The sequence below is a fragment of the Helianthus annuus genome, chromosome 12 (genome assembly GCF_002127325.2).
Source record: "Helianthus annuus cultivar XRQ/B chromosome 12, HanXRQr2.0-SUNRISE, whole genome shotgun sequence".
Taxonomy (NCBI): Eukaryota; Viridiplantae; Streptophyta; class Magnoliopsida; order Asterales; family Asteraceae; genus Helianthus; species Helianthus annuus.
The window spans coordinates 1,799,795-1,825,347 of NC_035444.2; the positions used below are offsets into that span (position 1 = coordinate 1,799,795).

General features: G+C 35.8%; 3 protein-coding genes and 1 long non-coding RNA gene across 7 annotated transcripts; 3 read left to right on the forward strand and 1 right to left on the reverse strand.

Annotated features, from left to right (window-relative positions):
* Positions 1–531: 531 nt before the first annotated feature.
* On the forward strand, positions 532–10,695 carry LOC110893777. 2 transcript variants are annotated; one of them, XM_035980713.1, is made up of 8 exons: positions 532–807; positions 1,353–1,463; positions 2,440–2,508; positions 3,787–3,881; positions 4,200–4,236; positions 5,568–5,771; positions 6,996–7,194; positions 10,189–10,695. In XM_035980713.1, the coding sequence occupies exons 1-7, from the start codon at positions 595–597 to the stop codon at positions 7,191–7,193; spliced, it is 927 nt and encodes a 308-aa protein (XP_035836606.1). In that variant the 5' UTR covers positions 532–594; the 3' UTR covers position 7,194; positions 10,189–10,695. The 2 variants fall into 2 exon arrangements, with proteins under 2 accessions (XP_035836606.1, XP_035836605.1); XM_035980712.1 differs by lacking the exon at positions 10,189–10,695 and having other exon boundaries at positions 6,996–7,337.
* LOC110893778 lies at positions 8,506–14,220 on the reverse strand. Its single transcript, XR_002565959.2, has 4 exons — positions 13,845–14,220; positions 13,678–13,758; positions 12,950–13,006; positions 8,506–8,767 (listed from the first exon to the last, which is right to left on the reverse strand). It is a non-coding gene; the product is annotated as an uncharacterized LOC110893778 (long non-coding RNA).
* A 2,260-nt stretch (positions 14,221–16,480) lies between these two features.
* Positions 16,481–17,113, forward strand: LOC110896226 (stress-response A/B barrel domain-containing protein DABB1). The gene has a single exon (XM_022143690.1). It carries the CDS (start codon positions 16,481–16,483, stop codon positions 17,111–17,113), a length of 633 nt encoding a protein of 210 aa, XP_021999382.1.
* A 2,453-nt stretch (positions 17,114–19,566) lies between these two features.
* LOC110893776 lies at positions 19,567–25,235 on the forward strand. Of its 3 annotated transcripts, none has more exons than XM_022140905.2 (3): positions 19,567–19,721; positions 22,326–22,525; positions 24,802–25,235. In XM_022140905.2, exons 2-3 carry the CDS (start codon positions 22,344–22,346, stop codon positions 24,986–24,988), a joined length of 369 nt encoding a protein of 122 aa, XP_021996597.1. In that variant the 5' UTR covers positions 19,567–19,721; positions 22,326–22,343; the 3' UTR covers positions 24,989–25,235. The 3 variants fall into 3 exon arrangements, with proteins under 3 accessions (XP_021996597.1, XP_021996596.1, XP_021996598.1); XM_022140904.2 differs by having other exon boundaries at positions 19,568–19,721; positions 22,323–22,525; XM_022140906.2 differs by having other exon boundaries at positions 19,573–19,721; positions 22,339–22,525.
* Positions 25,236–25,553: the final 318 nt, after the last annotated feature.

Here is a 25,553-nt window from a genome sequence, read left to right on the forward strand (position 1 = left end):
CGGTAAGTACCTATACCATATTAGTACCGGTACCGAACTGGTGTATTATCACTTTTCCCCCTTTTCCGGTACTGGTGCTTTCGGTACCGAACATGTACCGTGCTCATCCCGTTACATAACAAAACGAATCGATAACGTTCGAATTCCCCGCCGCGTAGCACAGGGAATTACTTTTTATAGCCAACCGGTACGGTACCGGTATTTACGAGTAAAACACCGGTAAGTACCGATACCGAACCGGTGTATTCGCTACCGGGACCACTTTTCCCCGTTTTCGGGTACCGGTACCGGTTCGGTACCGAACGAGTACCGTGCTCATTCTGTTATAAAACGAAACGAATTGATAACGTTTGAAATCCCGCCGCGTAGCGCGGGAAATTTTACTAGTTGACGAACATAATACACTGTTATCTAGCATTCTATTGGTCTGTCCACCGTGGCACTAAACCAACCAATCACAAGCAAGGAAACACGTATACCAGTCTCAAAGGGCAATTTCGTCCAATTAATTACACCAAACTCAACACTCTCCAACTGCTGTTTCTTCCTGCAACTACTACAACTCTCTTGGATCTTCCACACACACTCACAGTAATGGTGAAATTCGATCGAAAAGTGATGTTTAATTCATTATTTTTCACTTTATTATTATGCTCATCATGGATTCAAATCTCATATTGTTCAAAACCAGCTGGAATTGCTCGTAAAGATGACATTCCTTTCATCAAATGTCAAGTATGCGAGAAGCTCGCGAAGGAATTACACGAACAAATTCGAGATAAACAGGATCAGATCTCTCCGAAAAAGGTCAGTATCTATCCGATTTTGTTTCAGATATTTCAAATTTGTTTATAGCTGATGATTCATAAGTGATGTTATTGTGACGTCATCAATTGAGAACGGTTTTCATCGTAGTAATGTAGGAATAAACGATTAGCAAGTGGATTCTATTAGTATTTGTTTTTGTGATTGTTGTATTTCAATTTCGTATCCGATTTTCGTTCAAAAGTTTCGAAAATGTTTATAGTTCGGTGATTTGTAAGTGACGTGATTGTTACGTTATCAGTTGAGATCGGTTTCATCGTAGTAATTGAGGAATGAACAGTTAAACATCTGGTATGTGGATTCTGTTAGTACCTGTATATGTGATTGTTGTTTTTAATTTCCTATCCGATTTTCGTTCGAATATTTCAAATCATTTGTAGTTTGACGATTATAAGTGACGTGATAGTTACGTTATCGATCGAGAACAGTTTTCATCACAGTAATGGAGGAATGAACAATTAAACATATAGCATGTGGATTCTGTTAGTATCTGTAAGTGTGATTGTTGTTTTTTGATTTGGTATCAGATCTCAGAGTATGATGTGATCGAAATTTCGGAGAATGTATGCAATTTGAAGAAGAGAGAAGCTGACTGGATGCTGAAAATTGATATTGTTGAGAAAGGTGATAGATTGGAGGTAATTGTTCACTTGATTTCAGTTATTCTTTCCTGTTAATCACAAAGTGTGTAAAACTGGAATATGATTAGGTTTACTTGATAATATCCAATGAGATGATCACGATGATGTAATGCCATGTGAGAAGTGAGATAGTGAACAGTTAGGTCTAGTACTAAATTCTGGTAAGTTATGCCATTGGAGGTAATTGTTCACTTGATTTCAGTTATTCTTTCCTGTTAATCACAAAGTGTGTAAAACTGGAATATGATTAGGTTTACTTGATAATATTCAATGAGATGATCACGATGATGTAATGCCATGTGAGAAGTGAGATAGTGAACAGTTAGGTCTAGTACTAAATTCTGGTAAGTTATGCCATTGAATAATTTCATTTTGTGGTCCAACTTATATGATGCTGTGAATAAAACGAATACGGAATATGGATTCAAATATTGCCTACCTATCGCTAAGAGAAACGAATGCAGGCTTACTGAATTGAGAAGACCTTTGGTAGCATAGCGCAACTTGAGAATATTACATGTTTGAGTCACTGATAATATTCTTTGAAGTGCTGCCATGTGAGAAGTGAGCCGGTAAACAATTAGGTCTAGTACTAAATTTTGGCAAATTATGCCATTCAATAAATTTCATATGTGGTCCAAGTTATATGATGATGCGAATAAAACTTGCCTACTTATTGCTAGGAGAAAGGAATACGGGCTTACAAAGTTGAGAGGACCATTGGTACCATAGCATTTTTACAATTATATGCCTTTTGCTTTTGGCCCAATGGTAGCATAACACGAGAATATTACATGTTTGAATCACTGTTTTTCATGTATATAAAAGTAGAATCAAGAATGTAGACGTTGAAATTTGTTTGGTGTGAGTGATAGATTTAATTGTAGCTGGAAATTGGCATAAAGTATAAACAAATGGAACATTGTTTGATTCTTTGGCTGGTATCTTATCTTTTGATCTGGTCCACTTGCAGCTTGTTGAACAAGATTCTGAAGGACAATGTGGTTCAGAATGCAAAACCATTGAACGAGCTTGTCAAGAGGTAACAATTTGTTTACTTTTTTACTTCACTGTTTATTTTTTCCTGATTAGGAAGCTTAGATTGAATCTCATAAAGTTAGGGTTGTTTGGGATTATAGCTCATTTATACAACTTATATGCTCATTACGGTTTTCTAAAACAGACAAGCACTTTAAAGCGTTTGGATGAAAAAACATGTATATGCCTATCTACTTATATGAGACTGAAAATAAGCTGTTTTCAATAAACAGCTTTGAGATCACTTATTTCAAACTGATTATTTATAGTGGATTCTAGGGGTGCTCATAAAGCTCGTGGCTCGAGGTTCGCTTGAAACTCTCTCGATAAGGCCACTCGGGCTCGTGCGTTATTCCATAACGCAATCCGGTTTTCCACGCGTTATTCCGACCGCCGGTACAAACTAAAACGCGTGATACATTAACGCAATCCGGTTTTCGTTATCTCCATCACGCGTTAATGTTTTGTTTTGTGAGGGTATTTGTTGGTTGGGGGGAAATTGTTGGGTGTGGTGATGAGTGATGACCACCCCCACTAAAAAAGGTTGTGAGTGATGGAAAAATGGTCGATGACATGGCGGAACTTGATTGGTGCTTGTGAGTGATAAATTCTATCACTAGTGAACCACCCCCCTCCCCTAAAAGCTCGAAAAAAGCTCGTTTGTTTTCGAGCTGAGCCGAGCCAGCTCGTTTTGTAATCGAGCCGAGCTCGAGCCAGCTCGTTTTGTAATCGAGCCGAGCTCGAGCCAGGGGTGCTCAGCTCGTGGCTTGAGTCGATGGCTCGTATGTATGTGTGTGTGTATATATGTATTTTAGAAATGTGTGTTAATTTTTTTTTTTTTTGTTTTTTATGTTATCTATACTTGTAAACAAAATAAAAAATAAATTAATAATCTGCCTCGAGCTGGCTCAAAGTTTTTATGAGCCGAGCTCGAGCTCGACTTTTCAGCTCGGAAAAATAATCGAGCCGAGCTGGCTCATTTAAGTTCGAGCTCAAGCCCAGCCTGGCTCAGCTGGACTCGGCTCAATTACAGCTCTAGTGGATTCAAAAATACAAGTTTACAGGCACGCGTATGGTGAAATAAGTCGTTTTCACTTTACAGTAAGCTGAATACCTGCTTTTGCTCATTAGCATAAGCTGTTTAAATAAGCAATCTTAACACCCCACCCTTGATTTTCATGTAAGACTGTGTACTTGATAGATATCCAAACACTAGTTTATATTGTAATGTTCTTGTTACTTTTAAATGGTATAAGTTTTAATACTTTGATGATTGTTATAGGTTATAGGATACTATGACACAGATGTTGCAGAGTATATTTACAAAAAGAAGCCTATGTTGAGTTCTTTGGTTAAATTCCTATGCAAAGATCTCACTAACGCTCTGTTCCCGAGTTAACTTAATGAGGGCTAAGAAAAGAAAGCAAAAGTGAGAAAGGAAAGGACGAGAAAGGAAAAAAAAAGATGTCTTTCCCACCGTTTCCTCCCAAATCGGAAGGAAAGAAAAATTAAAGAATTTAGCCTAGTTTTCTTGTCACTTCCTTTCTTTTCCTTCCTTAAATGAAACTCGGGAACACGACATGTTTTATTTTCCTTTCTTTTCCTTCCTTAAATGAAACTCGGGAACACAAAATATTTTTACTTTCTCTTTGTTTCTTTTCCTTTCCTTCTGTTAGTAAACTCTGGAACACAGTGTAAAGCATGTAATACCAAGCCACCACCAGTTCCTAAGGTAAGTCTTTCTATAATACGAGTATGCTTCTCATTCCATGATGATTACAATGTATGACAAGAATTAAGGTAAGTGGCTTGACTATCTATCACATGTCCAAATGTTTTTTAATATACGAAAATCGTCTCTGAAATAGAACTTGTCACAAATTCCATAGTAATTATATTTTCTACTTTAACTGGTGTTGGGACATATTTGCATTGTTAAAAGTGTTAAAAATCAAGGGATATTGGAAATAACCCCAACTTTCACCAATTGGCCGATAGCACTCCCAACTTTCGATTTGTACCACAACACTCTCAACTTTCAACTTATTTTTCTCCGGCACTCCCAAACTAACTAAACCCTAACCCAGTTGGCTGACGTCAGATGCCTCGTCGTCACTGAACAAGTGACACATTAGATGCCACGTCAGCGAAAAACCATGTCAGATGCCACGTCAGATGCCACATCAGCAAAAAACTAACATTGTGTTCAAGAGTTTACTAATGGAAGGAAAGGAAAAGAAACAAAAAGAAAGTAAAAACATTTTGTCTTCCAGAGTTTCATTTACGCTATGTTCCCGAGTTTCATTAAATGAGAGTAAAGAAAAGATTTGGAAAGAAATAATTTTTAGTTGTGTTCCAGAGTTTCATTAAAAGAGAGAAAAGAAGAGAAACTGAGAGATTTTTTGTCTAAAATTAATCTTTCCAATTTGGAAAGAACCGGAGAGAATAGAAAAGAAAATCAAAGAATCATTTCTTTTCTCTCTTTAACTTAACTCGGGAACACAGTGTTAAGGAAGGAAAAGAAAGGAAAATAAAACATGTCGTGTTCCCAAGTTTCATTTAAGGAAGGAAAAGAAAGAAAATGAAATGAAAGGAAAACTAGGCTAAATTCTCTAGCTTTTCTTTCCTTCCCATTTGGAAGGAAATGGGAGGAAAGACATCTTTTTTCCCTTTCTTTTCCTTTCCTTTCTCACTTTTACTTTCTTTTCTTTTCCCTTGTTAAGTTAACTCGGGAACAGAGCGTAACTGTGTTAGGGTTCAGTCAGTTTGGGAGTGCCAGAGGAAAATAAGTTGAAAGTTGGGCGTGGTGTGGTACAATTCGTAAGTTGAGAGTGTTATCGGCCAAATGGTGAAAGTTGGGGTTATTTAAATCTAATATCCCAAAAATCAATGTATCGATTTAATGGCAAATCTTGTTCCTCCCTCCCTTGGCTAATCATATAATATTGGATTACTAAATCTTACTTTAAATATTTGAGTTTGTATTATTTAATGACCTTACTTTAATTATATTTGATATTGTGTTTCGTTAACAGCTTTATTTATTTATCGTGTAAAATTCAGGGTCGTGAGCCTGGGGAAGTTTTTGTCCCAAAGTCAGCTAAAGAGGCGGAAATGGAAAAGATGTTGAAATCAATGGAGGGTATGCCAGGAGCACCTGGCATGAAAATGTACTCAAGAGAAGAGTTAATGAGTGGAAAAGGCATTGATGATGAAGATGCTGATGATGAGGATGATGAAGAAGAACAATCAATCCCTTCAAATTTGGTAAGAATTTAGGAATCTTGAAATGGCAACTTCGACCAATTTTTTACGACTTGGTGGATTTATGCCATCTTTGAAATCTATATTGGGCCCAGTAGTTCATATTAAAAATGGGTTTTACGCTATATACAAATGTATTTTCACTTTGTCTTGTCATAGTCATGTGGATGGGAAGAGACTTTTGACATATATAAGGAGTTGGATTACTAAGGGGGGTCGGGGCGCAACATTATGGAGCTTCCATCACTGGTGGAGTAGTGTGGAACACCGCCGCCACCAAATTCCATCACTCGTTAAACTCATCACTCGTGATGGCCATGACGCGTGAAAAGTTGCAGAATGTGAGGGAAATTGTTGGGTGTGGTGAGTGATGGGCATTTCCACTAAAATCCATCACTAGTGATGGAACCAAGTTCGATGACATGGCGGAACATGATTGGGTGTGGTGAGTGATGGAAAGTGGAGCACCCCTACCCCCCTAAAGAGCCAAAAACCTACTTTAACCTCGTTCCAAAAGGGTATTTCTAAGACAACCTACTATGGCAATACCACATGTTAACCCAAACGGTACAAAAAGTCCATATAATTATCCAAACGGTGGAAAAAGTACCTTTTTTATTAATCAACTGTATTATAAAAAGGTACAATGACTAAAATGGGACTAAAGTGAAAGCTTGGAGATTTTATTAAAAGAACTCTCGTATAAACCATTCGAGATGTAAGGTCAAATGGGTTCCCCAGTTTACAACCTCTTAAATTCATTGAAATTATCTTATAGTCTACCCAAGTGCATATGTGGTTTTATTGATACTAGTTCCAACCAAAAACATGTCGGATGTTTTGATTTTTTAAAAGACAAATTAAAGTTACCTTTGATGAGGTGTCTACATTTTATATGTTAAAAATTGTTGTCTTTTTCTAGAAAATTAAGGGCATATTATTGATCCAATGCGTTTCTTTTGATGGAATTGTGTTAATAAAACCGCATACGTACTTCGGTGACTTGTAAAGGAGTTTCAGTAGGTGATCTTAACAAAAAAAATTGAACACTTGGTGGCTTCGAAATATTTAATATAATCTTGTGATGCATTAGTAATATGATTAAAAATGGACACAAGGAGCTAAAAATTAGCAGCTTTGACCTATTATTCAACCTTGATCTCTAAAAATAGTCATGATTATCTTCAAAGAAATTGTGGCTAATATGTGAATATTTTGGTTTCTAAGGGAAAGATTTTGAGGGAAAAAGAAAACAATAGCAAGAAAGTGGACTGGAAGCAAAAGATCACAAAAGGAATAAAAAATGTTGGTGAAGCAACAAAGAAACATGCAACTAAAATGGCTTTTAAGTTGCAGAAATGGTGGAAAGCAAAGAAGGCCACCTTCACACAACCAAAGTCAAAATCTGCCAAAGTTGAACTTTGAGGTTTGCTTCTTTTTTTTCAACCATAATTTTGTAATCGTATTTTCTTTGTAGAATTAAATTGTATAAGTTTTGTTTATTTAAGAGAAAATGATAGGATGGTTCACTTATCGTAAGTAATTTACACCATAGAATCATTTTACTTATCACACATCTTTTCTAAAGGCCAAATTACATAAATTTCAAGGATTGTCCTTTATATTTATACCAATTTTCAGGCGCTGTCCTTTATGTTTAAAATTGACGAGTTTTGTCCTTTATGTTTTCATATCATACACGTTTTGTCCTTTAGGCCTAACCCAGTTAGTTTTTTCAGTTAAATTTGGTCATGTGCTTTGCACATGAGGGCATTTTTGTCAATTCAAAGGTTGCAGAAGCTTTGAGCTGTAAAACTTACCTTTGAACTAACAAAAATGCTCTCATGTGCAAAGCATATGACCAAATTTAACTGAAAAAAACTAACTGGGTTAGGCCTAAAGGACAAAACGTGTATGATATGAAAACATAAAGGACAAAACTCGTCAATTTTAAACATAAAGGACAACGTCTGAAAATTGGTATAAAGATAAAGGACAATCCTTGAAATTCACTCTTTACATAATTTAAATTCTATTTTGGCCATCTTGGTTACTTTTGTTTCCACATACAGTCACCACATCTACCAAGTATACAACAGTTTGTTTCCAGTGTGTGTTTCTTGACCTAGAGGTAGCAAAGTGAGTGGGTCGGGTAAACAGGTAAATTTGAACTTGCTAGAATGGGTTGACTTAAAAGTCAAAACCGTGTTTGTGCAGACATTTTAACCTTTTCTAGTAAATAACGACTTGTTTTAAATTTGATTACACAAACTATAGTGGTTTAATAATAGTTAATGTTTTGAATAAAATGATTGAAGATGTTTTATGCATTGAAAATACTTTATTTGATGACCTTTAATCTGTTTAACTCGTTTCGACCTTCCTTGGCCCCAATCGCTTATAATTAAACCAGTTTGAAGTTTCTCCATGAAAATGTTTTAGTCTCGAGGGAGTGCCAATAACACCGTTAATGGTTCCAAACATTATGGTTAGGATTAAGCCAGGCAAAATAGGTGGATCAGGTGACAGGTCACAATGGGCCGAATAAATCGGGTGACAGGTCATAATGGGCCGAGTAAAAAAAAGGTTCAATTTGGATCAGGGTGTTTTAGAAAAATGTTTTAAGTGATCAAAATAGAAGTGTAAACCCGATGTGATTCGACCTTTACCAAAGGACTACCTATTCTATCCACCCCATTTCGCCACCTCTACCAACATATCACAAAATATGCAATTAGGACTGAACACGGTTAAGATTATGGATTTATGTCGGTACCCTAATAAAAACTTATGGCAAGACAACATCATATGTTGTTCAACTTCGATTTAGTGTTTTACGGCATTAAACAAATTGCAAAAACAGCATGATTGTGACAAGTAACGAAAGGCTTGTACACTTTTGATGAAGAGACACGTTGTCACGTTGATCCTCCCATTTGAACAAGCCCATCCATCAGTAGTGAACAATGAAACTATTTCCTGTTGTTCCCATTCAATACCTGTAAATATTATTTAAATTTAAAAAACCTCTGAAAAATGCATACATTTTTGACACTCATCATCATCATTATACTAAGTAAATCTCACAATTAGCAAAGCTAAGGTAGGGTCTAGGGAGGGTAAGATGTAGACAACCTTACCTCTACCCCGTAGGAATAGAGAGACTGCTTCCAGTGAGACTCCAGCTCGATAGTAGTTTTGTATCAAACATTGGACATAAGGCACATAACACTTAGCAATTGAGACAAATGCCGATTAGTGCATGTACCCCCATTGTCTGTCGGCTATGCGTGATCAACCATCCCCCTCTTTTAACGGTGTTTTCACGAAATTAGTAAAATAACGTTAAAAGTAGTGCACTTTTACTTTTGCCCCCCAAGCGCCCAGTGGCAAAGCTTGAAGTTTTCGTCAGGGGGGTCGAAAACGTATATACCCAAAAATTTCTATAGAACCGGGGGGTCGAAAACGTATATACCCAAAAATTTCTATACAAAAACTACATGCACAACACTACTGAGTGAAAAGTTCGGGGGGTCGGGCGCCCCTCCCGGCCCCTTAAATACTACGCCCCTGCAAGCGCCCACACATATATACATTATATGCGCATACCGCAAGCGGGCAGTACATTTTTGACACTAAAGTTTGTAATTGAGAAGTCCTCAATTTCAGTTTCCTCCAGCTCATCTTCTAGATTCATGCAATCATGCATATGTATGAAAGCATACACTAATAAATAAATAAATAAATAAAACAAGACCTAACACTACAAGAAGCATATGTTTTAAAGATTCCAGTTACTTATAAAGCACAAAGAGACAATGGTACAGCCGGCCAAACAAAACCATGTGTGTTTGTTTGTTAATTATTCAAACATGAGGTTAGTTGTCTCAATTAAAATATCCAGGAGCCCAGTGGCTAAGCTTGAAATTTTTTACGGGAGGGTCGAAAACGTATATACCAAAAATTTCTATAGAACGGCGAGTCGAAAAAATATATACCAAAAAATTTCTATACGAAAACTACATATATAACACTACTAGCCGAAAAGTTCGGGGGCCCCATCCCGGCCCCTTCAAAGCATCGCCCCTGCAGGAGCCGGCCCCATTTTATTTTATTTTTTGAACAGCAACCCAAGTTTACGTAGAAATAAATAGTAAACATCACATGATGAGTACTCTCAACACACTCATCATTTGATTGTTAAGATCACTACCAGAATGTCTGCAGACCACCATATTGTCGAACACATCGTCCTCCTCAGTTTCAAACCTGATGTTGACTCTACCAAAGTCGAGACCATGATAAACGAAGTCAACGCGTTGGCTTCACTCAACTTCACACTCCATCTTAGTGTAGGAAAAATCATTCGGTGTACCTCTACTTCACCAAACTTCAGTCACATCGTTCACTGTCGTTTCAGGTCAACGGATGACTTGCAGGCGTACAACCAACATCCGGAGCACCTAAGGGTTCTCAAGAATGCACAGCCATTACTTGATGACTTCATAGTTGTTGACTTCTTATCTGACGGTGGCTGCGATTCGCTAAAGCCAGGATCTGTGATGAGAGTCACATTATTGAAGTTAAAGGAGAATTTGGTTGAACATGATAAAGGGAAGTTGGTTGAAGAACTTAAAAGTCAGTTTAAAAGGACTGATGATATAAGTGTTGGTGAGAGTTTAGCTAATGAAATGTCCAAGGGGTACTCTATTGGCGTGATCGCTTTTTATCCTGATTTGGAGGCTATTGATTCGGATGCAGCACTGCATGAATCGGAAGTGAAGGATCTTATCGAGAGTGAGATTGTCGTTGATTATGTGGTTCCATTGCCATATGCTGCAGAACACTGATACCTATTCATCTACTCTTGTTTGTAACTTTTAGTTTAAAATAACCTTGGATTAAATTTGTGTTTTGGTTTTTCAAATCCGTACATATCACACATGATGGCTGGTATTATGTATTGTGTTTGGAAAATACGACTATTACAATTCTACCCTTCTAAAAAAAATATTTCGTCCTCGAAATTTCTAAGAACGAAAACGAACAATTTCACACATAACGGACACGGAATAGACTTTACACCTAGCAAACCTTTAGACATCATACATACTAAGATACGGAGTTTCTGAGATGGCAAATAAACGGATACTAAATCAAATCAAAACAAGTATCTTTAAAAAGAGCAAATTTAACTAGAAGATATTCTAAAGCAGTGGACAAGGACTTCAAATACATATCAGATAAAAGTGATAACACATACATACACACTTAATTATCAAAAGTTTTAGACAAATAATCTAAGAACTGATTATCCAATTCTATGTAGATCTTTTTATTCGTTTTATTATAAAAAAATATAACTTTTATTTTCGAATATTACAATTTTACCCACTAAAAAAAATTTTCGTCCTCGAAATTGTTAAAGTATGGATGATGAGCAAAATTAGATATAACAGTTACGAAACGAATTTTAAACATCGTATACTTATATATGAAACATACTAAACTGTGAAGTTCTGAGACAGTCAAAAGACGCATACAAAACAAATTCAAATTCAGAAATAACAAAACAAGTAAAGTGAGATTTAGAATGCTAAGACAAAACAAATTCAGGTATATACTAATCTACACAATAGGAGTCCAAAAGCACACATATGTACCTGTAATTCACGATTATGTTCGCGACCATAATTGTCAATTACCTTACATAAGTGCCCTAACGGTCCTCTTATCATGCATCTCAATGATCTATCCAATTGTAGAGAGAAGAAAAAAAAATGACGATAAATGAAACATAGTCAAATGCATTAACTCGAAAAATTCATGAGATAATAACTAAAGAATATGTGTCGATTATGCTAGAATATATAACTAATGTGAAACACCTCTAGAAGTGCGTATGATAGCAAGATCCTTGTGGCACGTAGTCGAATTCGTTCCATATCGTACCCACGAAAATCATGTCGTCCACCAAGTTTCGTTTTATTTTAGAACTTGAAAATGAAATTGCAATGATGATTGAAAGGTTTTATTATCCAACACGAAGAAAGCACATAATATGCTAGTAATAGTTAACGACATAAATCTCTTAAACAGGTAGCTCTAAAACCCAAAAAGTGTCGAGTTCAAGATCGAGCGAAAGTCGAAACCCTAACCCAACGTCTACCCGTTACCTCACAGGTTTAGTTATTATGGTTTAAGTTTTCTACAGGAAAGAGCCTTTGCTCTGATACCATAATTGTAACACCCCAACCTGAAACAGGCTGACGTGTCACTCATAGAGATATCAAAACTAAAACCAATCCATAAAGTTTAAAACAAAAGATCCTAATTACATTTTCATTACATTACCGAAATAAAAATAAATCTTTATCTTCAATACACTCTTCACTTATTCCCCACGTTTTCCCAAATTACCTGTCAAACACATAAGACAAACACAAGAAAGAAACTACGGCTGAGCCAAAAAGTTGCCCAGTAACGGAGAAATCAACAGTAAAAGTAAGACAAACATGCGGACAGAAACATGAACGGTACTGACGTTAAACAAGTCTAGATTTTCGTACTGAAACAAATACTTATATAACTTGAATCCCAAAACTTATACTGAACAGATAACAGATACTGAACATAACCAGATGCATATAAACATATCATAACAGAGACAAGACATACGTGACCACATATAATAATAAAACAAGTCACGTAATATAGAAGCACCCACGAGCCTAAACAGAAGCATGCATGGCTATAGTCCATGCGCCGAGATGGTGCGTGTAGGCGTACAAACATTATTCCATCTCAACAGGAGTCAGGAGTCAGAGCTAAGATCGATCTATTCGCCTCTAGGGGCCATGTGCTACACAAGCACAAACTAGAAACGCCGTGAACTTTAGTTACGCACCGTCACGATAAGTGCCATGTCGTTGACGCCCCAACGACAAGTCTTATAATTGCTCGGGTGACAGAGTACAAAGCCGTATCAGAATAAATGAATCGTGACATAAGTCTAAAAGGGAACATGCAATAATGAGCACAAAATCTAAGGTCTATTGCATGCTACAATAAAGACTAATCATATAACAATACGAACTGAAACAACCAACGAAAATATCCGTACTACAAAGTAACGGATTGAATAAAATTATACTATGATGTAAAAGAAATAGAATCCGTACCTTATTAGCAAGCAAACCAAATCAAAAGAATTTAGTCGTCCTTAAACAATCAAAAACCTATAATCCCGTTACAACCCGAGTTAGTTTTATAATAATTTAATCCCGTTAATAGATTCGTTCCTTTAAATTTCCCGGCGACCAAGGTTTAAGTTTGAGTTTATTAACATTTTATTTCCAAATATAATATGCTCCATAAGTTTATATAATAAGTATACACGTATATTTTAGCTTATAGAAATTCCCATGTAGTAGGGTAATTTAGGATTCATATATAAAAATTCTAAAACATCAAAAGTGCTTGAAGTTAAATAAACTTTATTTTTTTTTTAATATTAAGTGTTTATGAAGCCATGTACATTGTGGGGATTGAAGTAGGTTACTCAAAATCATAAACATATATAAAATAATAATAATCGTGCATGTTGCCTTCTTCCCAAGCATTTTTCCAAACACAGACACATATTACACCAAGCATAACACACACAACATAAACCAAGCACACAACACAAAACAACACACATGACACACACACACACCACGACCAAATACACACACAGTTAACTCGATCACGAACCTTTGTTCAATCAAAAACACTAAAAACATAGGTACGAAAGAACGGAAACAACGTACGTATTAATTTTCTAAAAAAAACGGTTCGGTCGCCGGAACAAATCAAGGTCACTGACACATATTCGAACCAATTAATCGTAGACGGAGTAGATAATTACCTTAGTAACTGATGGGAGTTTATCGAAGACAACCGACTAGAGCTATCGAACTATCAATCGGAACTGAGTTAAAGTGACAGCCTGATGCGTCGATCATGAACACGAATCAACAGATTTTAAAACAAGGTTCTTAAGAAGTGATATTTGAAAAGAACTAACACCGGTACCTTAGAGAGAGATAGTAGACCAAGTAATAGAGATTCAACAAATATCTTCTAACAATACGTCGGAGGTCCGCTGCCGCTTAGAACAGGCAAACGAAATTGGCTCAATGACATGAACGGAGACGATCGATTATTCAGGGACCGTTAAGTTGGGTCGAACGGAATGCTGGTTGTCGTGATGCAAAGTCGTCGGACTTCGTTTATGGTGGCGCGCTGGTGATTGTTTTGAGCAAAACACACAAGTGGTACGAAGAGATGCGATGTCACTGACTTTAAGGTTGGTTTCTGAGCTTGAAAATAGCCTATCGATAAACTAGACTGTGATCCTTAGATCCATTTGTTTCGCTAGTTTGTTACAAGAGATAAGGAAAATATTTGTTGTGATGTTGATATTGAAAGAATAGTCGGTGAAAGGTGATGAAGGATAAAAGTCAGCCAACATGACTATAAAATACGAAATTAACAAGATTTACATGCTTGTTCAAAACTTATTATTTTTTTTTATTCGTTAATAGTTAAATAGTTAAATAAGAAGTTTGGATTAGCATTTTAAAAACTTTCAAAACTAATAATATTTATATAGCAATCCCATATATATGGGTGTCATGTTCTTAAAACCAAACACAGGCCTTATGATCACAAAAATAAACTCTATGAGAAAAAAGCATATGTCACCTAAAAAATCCACATTTGAAATAGCTACGTAAATTCACAATACATAAAAACTACATTCACACTTCATGTTATATCCTTTTTAACTATCATCAGAGGTGAATTAGTTACCCTACTTATGATATACCTTATGAAAATATTCCCATCTTTATGTTATCCAAAAGAGAGATTCTTGGAACAACCCGTCTCAATTATCACCATTATGTATTGTGTTTGGAAAATACGACTATTACATACAGATTGTGGCGGAGTTGCAGTTTTAATATATTTTGAAATTTTGTTGTCAAGCCTTGCTTTGGGTCAGCTTACCTTTCTGTGGTAATTTTTAGTGCCCATTCATCGTTTGATAATTAATATACTTATACCCTTGTCGGTTTTGCTAATGACCTTACAAAATGCACCTCCTGGTCTCGATTATGAGAGGGACAAGGTGACCTGTGCTGTTTTTATTGACCCTTTTTGTAAACATGTCATTTGACACTTTTCTGGTTTTGTTTTCTGTCTAAAGTCTTTTAACCAGATGACTGCGAGTTGCCTAGTTAAAGATCCTTCAAAGCTTCTTTCTGCAGCGAAGATTTTGAAGCATTATATTTCTAAACAAGCTAGATCAAATACAATCCTTGGTATGAATTTAAATACGCTACATAAATACGATCCTTCTCTATATCCTAATAGTCATCCTATGCAACGAATTTTATAAGCGACACTATTCTTAATGTAATAAAAGATCCAGGATGAGGACTGTGCATTTGATTCATTTCCCTCAAGATCATGATCATTAAGTCGGCCCGATTCGAGAAGGGCAATTCTCTGATTACAAGTAAAACTCAGATAAACATATAACAAGACGAGAATTAAAATGTAGGAAACTAATTATTTAAGCTACACTTTAGGTGGGAACAATTGGACAAGTCACATACCTTGGGGTACCAAACGAGAGAATTCAACCCAAAAGACTAGTCTGGTGGGTGAGAGAGCCCATTTAGTATATAAACCCCACATTGATTGCCCATACAACCGATATTGGACAAGTCCCATACCTTGCAATGGTTTCAATCCATAACAGTTTATGTCCATAGGGTATGTGCAAAGGTATTCTTTCTAGTTTTTTCTATCTTGTTCAGTTTTGATTTTAGGGTTTATGTGTAAATTGTATTTTTCTATCTTCACTTTTCCTTTGGTTTAATCAGATATTGAAGTCAGCGTTGGTTTTACCCGTTGCAACCACAACCGTTGAAAGATATTTTTCTAAACTAAAGCTTGTCAAGATGAATTTACGTAATCGAATGAGTGATGACTATTTTAACAATGCTCTAGTTTGTTTTGTCAAAAGAGAAACATTTAATAAAGTAACGGCTCAATTTCAAGCTTTAAAAAGCCAAAGATGGGAAATGTATTAGGTATTTGTTTAACTTTATTTATTATCGTGTTTTTTTCATTACATTGTATGAACATACGATAAAAAAATTGGGATATCCTGAATCTTTCTTCTAGATCCGCCACGGGATATAATACAACCTTAATAACAAGATATTTAAATACAAAAAACATATATACATCGATAATTTATTAAAAATGCTGATTGATACTTTAACAATTTAAAGGTTGTAGGTAAGTAGCCCTCAATTTCATTTTCCTCTAGCTCATTTTCTAGATTCATGACTAAAGTATAAAACAATACACTAATAATATAAACAAGATAGAACACTACAAAATCATGCTTTAAAGATTCCAATTAGTTATAAAAATAGTGGTGGCTGCCGGCCAAACTTTAAATATTTGCATTTGACTATTTGTTTGTTAAGTAATTAAAAATTTAATTATTTAAACATTAGGTGAACTGTCCCAATAAAAAAAAAATCCAATAGCCAGCCTAAGTTTATACTTTACATGGAAATAAATAGTGAACATAACATGATCAATATTCACTATTCAGACACACTCACCATCTGATTGCAGTTACCAGAATGTCTGCACACCATCAAATTGTCGAACACATCGTCCTCCTCAGCGTCAAACCCGACGCTGACTCTACCAAAGTCGAGACCATGATAAATGAAGTCAACGGATTGATTTCACTCAACTTCACACTCCATCTCAGTGTAGGAAAAATCCTCCGGTCTACCTCCACTTCACCAAACTTCAGTCACATAATCCACTGTCGTTACAGGTCAACGGATGACTTGCAAGCGTACAACCAACATCCGGAGCACCTAAGCGTCCTCAAGAATACACAGCCATTACTTGATGACTTCATGGTTGTTGACTTTTTATCCGATGGTAGTCGCGATTCGCTGAAGCCAGGATCTGCGATGAGAGTTACGTTATTGAAGTTAAAGGAGGATTTGGTTGAACATGAGAAAGGTAAGTTGGTGGAAGAGCTTAAAGGTCAGTTTAAAAGGACTGAAGAGATAAGTGTTGGTGAGAGTTTACCTAATGAAATGTCCAAAGGGTACTCTATTGGCGTGATCGTTGTTTATCCTGATTTGGAAGCTATTGATTCGGATGCAGAGCTGCATAAATCGAAAGTGAAGGATTTTATCGAGAGTGAGATGGTTGTTGATTATGTTGTTCCATTGCCCTCAGCTGCAGAACACTGATAACTATTCTTGTTTTTTTGAAATAAATAAATAAATAAATAAATAAGATTTGGTTGATTACTTGATTTGATCCGTTGGTAGTTGTTATGATTATCATGCAAAACTTTTGAATCCGGTAACAGTTTGTCTATATAGTAGAAAAATGAAAGGGTTCAATAAAGTTTCACTACTCTCCAATGGAACATGATGTTGTTGACAGGAGGTAGTGGTTGGTGTTGATTTTAGCAGTGGCGGATCTAGAAAATCCGCATATGGATAACGTTTCAAAAAAAAAATTGGGTAACGAAATCGGAAAAAAGTCAAATTTTCCAAAATTTACACTACTGTCAGAGCGTCAAGGGGCATCTGGGGTTACCCCTTGTAACACCATAGGTCCGCCCCTGGATGTTAGATATGGCCTTTTTCTAATCATTAATCAACTAGTGTTTGTGTTCGCGCGATACGCCGCATTTGCATATTTCGTTTTAGAAAACCTTATAAAACATACCAAACAAAATGGTCATGTCTATTATTTAACGTTAGTACATACTTTTTTGAAACATGTTCAAAAGTGTTTAAGAAAGCTACATCTACATTCTTGGTAGCTATTTTCAGTTCAACATCAAAGAGTATTTGCCATGGTCTATCAGCCAACATTTACGAAAATGTAACATGTACATGACTGATGGGTATACATGGTTTGCAATCGTAGATCATTCACCAAAGCTTTACTTATCTTTGTTAGTTTAACTCCTAACATTTCAAATTTCAAATTAATATTGAAAGTTTATATTATTACTTCGTATCTCAAGTTAATTATTATTGTTAAATAGTTTTAGTTACTTGCAAGTATAGTACATGTGTCACATTAAATTTTAAAAAAAGCATTCAAAAACTGATGCATTAATATGCAGCACCCTAGTGCATAATTGATAATAAAAAGTGAGCAATATTTTTTTTACTGATGTTGGGGTTAACCCACTTGGTAAAGGCACATGTCTTTTAGAGGTGAGATCTCCGGTTTAAATCTGGGCAAAGGTGATTAATTTAGGTTTATTGGAGTAATAGAGTAGGAGCTAGCGTTGCCATCCAACAAAAATAAAAATAAAAATGTAAGAGCATTCACAATAGATTTCTTATATTTATGTGAGTGAAAAAACTTATATTATAAGAAAATAATTGTGAGTGGTTGTGAGTAGAGGAGAGTGAAAATATATGAAAATGTTACTGTTTATCTGTAAATATATGGGAAACACTCCGCTCATAATTTTTTTTTTTAATATTTTAAAAGTGGTTATGAATGAATAAGAGAGAAAAAATAATAACCGACCGGATAGACTATTCATGTGCTTTACTCGATTCGGTTTATTTAGTTTATATATTTTTCTTAGTAACAAGAGTAAACATAATTATTTTATATCAACTTAACAACATTAATGTACTTAGTGACTTTCTCTAGAGGAGGTCGTCGGTCGGAGTTTCACCCGTAACAAAATGTCATATGTAACCCAGGTTTTACCAAAGTGGGCCTACTGGCTATGAGTTTCCTCTGTAATTGATGGGTTTTCACAGTAATTGATAACGATAAGTGGCCTTTTGCCTATGGGTGATTGGGTGTATTCAGGTGACCAGGTGACCGGGCTGAATGGGACGTTAAATAATAACAAGAGTAAATTTTCATTTTCGTTCCTGAGGTTTAACCACTTTTACAGCTTTCGTCCCTTGGGTGCCATTTTCATTCCTGATGACGAAATTTTGATAGACGAAAATCGCAATAATTTTGTAAAGACGAAACCACAAGTAAAAATGAAATATTTACTCTAAAAACAAGGCAAATTGGAAATAAATAATCCTAACTCATTGTTATTGGCCAATAATAATCCCAACTCATTTAATCACCAATAATAATCCGAACTATTCACTTTTGTTTGTAAAATACTCCCACGTTAAAAAAAACACTAAGTTAAAATATTGCTGATGTGGCTTAACATATGTGGACTGACGTGGCTGGTTAACATCTTACATGTGTATAAAATGATTATCAGCCTCATTTGCACACACAATCGACTGAATTTGCCCAATTTGTAGAATTAGGGTTTTGAAGGAGAGTGCGATTGTGTGTGCAAATGAGGCTGATAATCATTTTATACACACAGGTAAGACGTTAACCAGCCACGTCAATCCACACATATTAAGCCATATCAGCAATATTTTAACCTAGTTAGTGTTTTTTTAACGTGGGAGTATTTTACAAATAAAAATGAATAGTTCAGATTATTATTGGTGATTAAATGAGTTGGGATTATTATTGGCCAATAACAGTGAGATGAGATTATTTATTTTCAATTTGCCAAAAAACAATTATTCACATTTATGCTGTGTTCCAGAGATCCACTTAACAGGGGGAGGGGAGGGGAGGGAAAATGGGTTTTTTTTGCCTGATAATAGTCTTTCCAATTTGGAAAGACATGAAGGGGAGGGGAGGGATGAGGAGAGATTTTTAACTCGGGAACACCATTCCCTATCATCTTTGCACAAGTCCACAGCTTCTCTCTCGGAGACGACGTTACATATTAATCGGCGAGAGAAGCAAATCGGCGTTGCCAACCACTCTCCGATTCGTTTACCGGTAAACACTTCATCTGATTGTTATAACTTCAGTTTTCGTAGTATTTTACGGTTTTGTTGAGGTTTTCTATACGATTTGTTTAGATCTATTGAGGCGACGCATCATATTTTCATTTTATATACTTCCTTACTATTGTTGTGTGTGTGAATCCGTGTTTTTATTATTTGAATTGATTTGTGGCTAGTGGCTCACGTGTTAGGGTTTTAGTTATAGCTGAATTTGCGAGATTTGAACTTGATTTGTGTTTTGAGGCTTGATTGATAGGTTACACATGGTTTTGATGGAATTAGGTTTATGAATTTGAGTTGACATGAAGGTTTTTAACTTTTTATGTGTTGATTGATTGTATACATTATGCTATGTATACTAATCTGCTAAGTAGCACTGGAACGGGTACGGGATCGGGGTACGGGGACAATACGGGAACGAGGAACGACAAAACTTAAAATTTCAAGATACGGGTACGGCAATAAAAAATATAAAAAAAATAAAAATATATTAAACAAATTCCAAAAATACTACATCTTCCAAAGGTGATTAATTATCAATAATCAAATCATTTTCACATTCCGGTTCATCTAGTGAGAGATCGCAATCGATAGAGAATTAGAGATGATGAGACTTGAGAGTTTAGAGATTACCGAAACCGAATATGATAGGTCTATTTATTTAATGGCCGGTTGTGGAATTTGAAAGGGTTAAAACCCTGAAATTACACTGAAACGGGCTGGATACTTCTACGAGATACGTCCCCGACATTGGAAACGTTTAGGAAACGTCCCCGACGAGTACCCATGGTGTTTCCGTCCCCGACAAGTACCCGATACGGGTACGGCCACATAAATGGAGTCCCCGTGCTACATAGCTAATCTGCTAAATCCTGATGAGTTGCATTAGTGTTTCAAAACAAATTACTCGTAATAATCCGTCAAGTTAGCACCGAAAAGGCGAAAACCTTTTTAAACTTTAAGAAGAACTTATTTATGTATTTGAGGCCTTGGTTTTAAAAAGCGGAAGGCGCACAAAAGCGACGAGGTTGAAAACCGAGGCTCGGAGCGCAAAGCGCAAAAGCGGTGGGCTTTTCGTACCCGAGGCGCAAGCTAATTATATATATTTTTCTATATATCCTATACGTTTTTAGCTTTCCTAACCCAAAATATAGCTATAAGTATGGTTTTTGTATGATTTTAGCTGCATGTACAAGCCAAAAAACCCAGGGTACAACTGTTAGATGCATAAAAACGCCTTGGGTACAAGAGGTGCGCGCCTCAGGCCAAAAAAGCCCAGAAAAATCCCAAAAAAGGTTGTGATTACTCTAGGCGCTGAGCGAAAAAGCCCAGAGCGTGCATCTTGTTGCGCCTCGCACTTAAGCGAGCCTCAGGCGCGCTTTTTAAAACCAAGTTTGAGGCCAACTTGAGGAGCTTTTTACAGTATATATGGTTGTTGGTTTGATTCTCTTTGGTTGGTTGTGAAGTGGAGTTTATTGTGGAAGAGATAGGGTTACCAATTCATAGGAATGACTGAATGAGTGTTACAAATCGAGACATTATATTTGTTCGCAACTTGCAAGGTGCTTAAAAACAAGGGCTCTAAATTAGCAAGGCGCATAACATAAACATATCATTTTCAGGGATTTTAGACATGTTACAGGCTTGTTTAGGGCTAGTTTATGCTGGTTTCAGGCTATTTCTAGATGCTTCCGACCAGTTTGGCCGAATTTTGTAGATTTTTGTCATAATTTACGAAACCTGGCCGGAAAATCACCCGATTGCCTCGCCTGAGGGCTTCAGCACACGCCTGAAAAGCTTTTAAAATGTAGCTCTTAAGCAAGTGAAGTGAATGTTTTTTACCTTTGCTATCTACTGTAACTCTACCGGATCTTACTACTGTTTATCTAAGTAGCACTGGAACGGGTACGGGATCGGGGTACGGGGACGATACGGGAACGAGGAACGACAAAACTCAAAATTCCAATATACGGGTATGACAATAAAAAATAAAAATAAAAAAATAAAAATACATTAAACAAATTCCAAAAATACTACATCTTCCAAAGGTAATTAATTATCAATAATCAAATCATTTTCAATTTCCGGTTCATCTAGTGAGAGATCGACAATCGATAGAGAATTAGAGATGATGAGACTTGAGAGTTTAGAGATTAAAGAAGCCGAATATGATAGGTCTATTTATTTAATGGCCGGTTGTGGAATTTGAAAGGGTAAAAACCCTAGAAATAAATGGAAACGGGCTGGATACTTCTACCAGATACGTCCCCGACATTGGAAACGTTTAGGAAACGTCCCCGACGAGTACCCATGGTGTTTCCGTCCCCGACAAGTACCCGAGACGGGTACTGCCACATAAATGGAGTCCCCGTGCTACATAGCTGTTTATTAACAGTGAAATTAGTATCTGGAGGTCACCTGCTAGTTGCGGTTTTAAGTGGTTTGGTTTAGTAGTCTCAATTCATGGTTTTCTTTTGCATTTGCTTTATACATTTGATCATTGAATATGTAAACATTGGAGGGATGAATCTTTTGTGTTACTTGTTAAAGTAATTGTTTATTGTTTCATGTCTGGTTACTGAAATCACTACAGCAGGTGTTACTTGCAGATAGGATGGCATCAAAACTGAAGCAGTTGCAATCTAAGGCATGTCAGGCATCACAATTTGTGTCCAAGCATGGAAGTGCTTACTACAAGCAGCTAATGGAGCAGAACAAGCAGTATGTTCAAGAGCCAGCAACTGTTGAGAAATGCAATGAGTTGTCCAAACAGTTGTTCTACACTCGTCTTGCCAGGTTAATCTACAGACCTTATGTCTTATTTTATGTATTTCATGTAGCTTTAGTCAATACATAAGCATTTTAGTTTATAAAATGATGCTATATATGTTTTCTTAATTAGTTCTGGTTCCTGATGGAGCCTACTTCATATTTTGAGTTAGTGTTTTCTTACAATTAGGATCCTTTGTATTTGATCCTAACCCTAGAAATTACATCAAACATGATGACAATATTTTATTTAATAATATTCTGATTTTCAATAAAGTTACTTAGGAGGCTCAAAGCATTTGAATACACTTTGCGCGACAAAAGAGTATTGGTTTGAGTTTGCCACTTATAAAGTAATAATGCATTTATTGAGGACAAAAGAGGCTTAGCCCATTGACAGTTTTTAGGCTTCAAGCTTATAGTTCTCTTTCATAAAATCATAAATGAATTGTTTTGTTTGTAATTGCGATCTGCAAGAAATTATTTCAGGAATTTGGACGTGATAGACAGAGCTTAAATTTGAACTTTGTACTTAACACATATACATATTGATTTGAGTTACTTTTTAGTAGGGGTGTGCATGGGTCGGTTTTGACCAAAAACCATAACCATAACCGATTGGTTATGGTGGTTATGGTTATTCGGTTTTGATGGTTATAGTGGGTCAGTTATGGGTGGTTAACCGTGTATTTAGCTTAGCTAAAAATAGCTTAATTTTTTTAACATGGAATAAATTGTTATTGCATATTTGTGTATATTAGTATATTACATAGTATTAAATAATACATATAATCTATAATATTAATACCAATTATTATCGAATATTCAAATAAAGTGATATGATACATTCCATAAATTCAAATAAACATTCAACCAAAACCACAAAATGATATAAAAACCCCATAAGTACTAAAAATCTTCAGTCAAAAACATAAAATATTAAAAACATGGTGAAAAGTCATAAATCCTACAAAGATTTATTACATGGCGGTTCGGTTCGGTTATGGTGGGTATAGAAAAATGATAACCATAACCGACCCGCTACTTTCGGTTTTCAAAAAAACCATTAACCGACCCATCGGTTTTTTATTTGGTTCGGTTTTTTCGGTTTGGTTTTGTCGGTTAATTCGGTTATGGTTCGGTTAATTCGGTTTTTTTGCACACCCCTACTTTTTAGAGCAACTAGCAAGAAGGTTAAATGAGTTGTGTTGATGCTTCTCTCATATGTTTATCATATATATGATTTTACACCAATCATGCTTAAATTTGTATTGACTAAACCAGAAGTTCAATACTTGAACGATGGCATTTTGAGGTTAAGTTTTTCGTGTGAGATCAGTAATGGAGCCCACAAGGGGTAAACTGGGCCTAGTAAGGATAATAAACTGTATTTGTTGGGTTTCGTCCTCTTAACAGCCTATAGATTGTTTTTTTGTTTTTTTTTTTAATTTTAGGGGAATTGGCCTGTAATAATCCCACCTAGACCTTATTGGCCATTAATAATCCCATCTCAGAATATTCCCCACACCAGTCCCACCTTTCACCTATTTTTCCTACAATGGTCCCCCGTTAAAAAAACTTAACGGAGTTACGCTTTTTTCCAAATTACAAACAGATTTTTTGGGGCTTCTGATCAGAACGATAATACGAGTCCATTGATGTAAAACTTACTTCGAAAGGGTGCTCCAAGTGACTTGATTTTGGTTAATTGGAAATTTAAACACCCGAATTGAAGCGCCATTTTCATCGTTTGGAGCACCGTTTCGAGGCAAATTTTACATCAATGGACTCGTATCGTCGTTCTAATCAAAAGCCCTAAAAAATTTGTTTGTAATTTGGAAAAAAGCTTAACTACGTTAAATTTTTTTAACGGGGGACCATTGTAGGAAAAATATGTGAAATGTGGGACTGGTGGGGGGAGTATTCTGAGGTGGGATTATTAATGGCCAATAAGGTATAGGTGGGATTATTACAAGCCAATTTCCCTTAATTTTATATATATATATTTTTTATTTTGACTTCATACACATTGCACCTTTCTATGGGCCTTGAAACTCGTTTAACCTGGGCTTGATACTAAATCAGTAAACCTTGTTTACTTGCATATGAAATCAAGTTCATCCATATTTCAAGTTACAAACAAGAGATTACTTTCGTGTTTTTTTTAATCATCAAGAAACTGTTGGGCTGACCCATTAATATCATTATCAATATTTTTTATGTATATTACGTTTTAAATATACAAAAATAGTGGCTTAACCAATCAAATTAGTTTTCTAATTTCTTGTATGCATATTCTGCAGCCTGCCTAGCCGCAATGAATCATTCTGGAAGGAACTCGATTACGTGAAGAATTTATGGAAAAACAGAAAAGATATGCACGTTGAACAAGCTGGAATCGCTGCTTTGTTTGGGCTGGAATGCTTTGCATGGTTTTGTGCCGGAGAGATTGTCGGAAGGGGTTTCACAATCACTGGTTACCATGTTTGACTTTTCAACAAGGAGAAAAAAACACACATAAAACAAAAAATCTGGTTTCATGTCATGACCAAACATGACTTTGTTCATGGAACTTGTGTAATGTTTTGCTACTTCATTCTTTTTTGGAAATTTTGAAGCTGAGAAAATCAGTTGTAATCTGGTTGCATTAATAATCTCTGCGGTTTAGGGCATTGACTATGTTAAGCTTGATCAAAAGTGTTGACATTCTATGAGTTGATTCGAGTTATATTTACAATTTTTAGCGACTAAACTAGGGCGTAGTCAAGCATGAGCTCGTATGAGATGAGCTTTCATTGAGTTTAAAACTCACAAGCATGCAAAAATGAGCGCAAACGTACAAGTCAATGCTATGAAATTTGCTTCATTTGCAAATAATATTTTGATCATATATGCAACAAAAATGGTAAACCAGACGAGGTTTTTTTTTTTTTTTTTTTTTTGAGTTAATTATTGTTTTCGTCCTTGTGGTTTGTCAAAAATCACTATTTCAGTCCATTAGTTTAAAAATTGCAATTTCAGTCCCTGTTGTTTTACTTTCGTAACCATTGCAGTC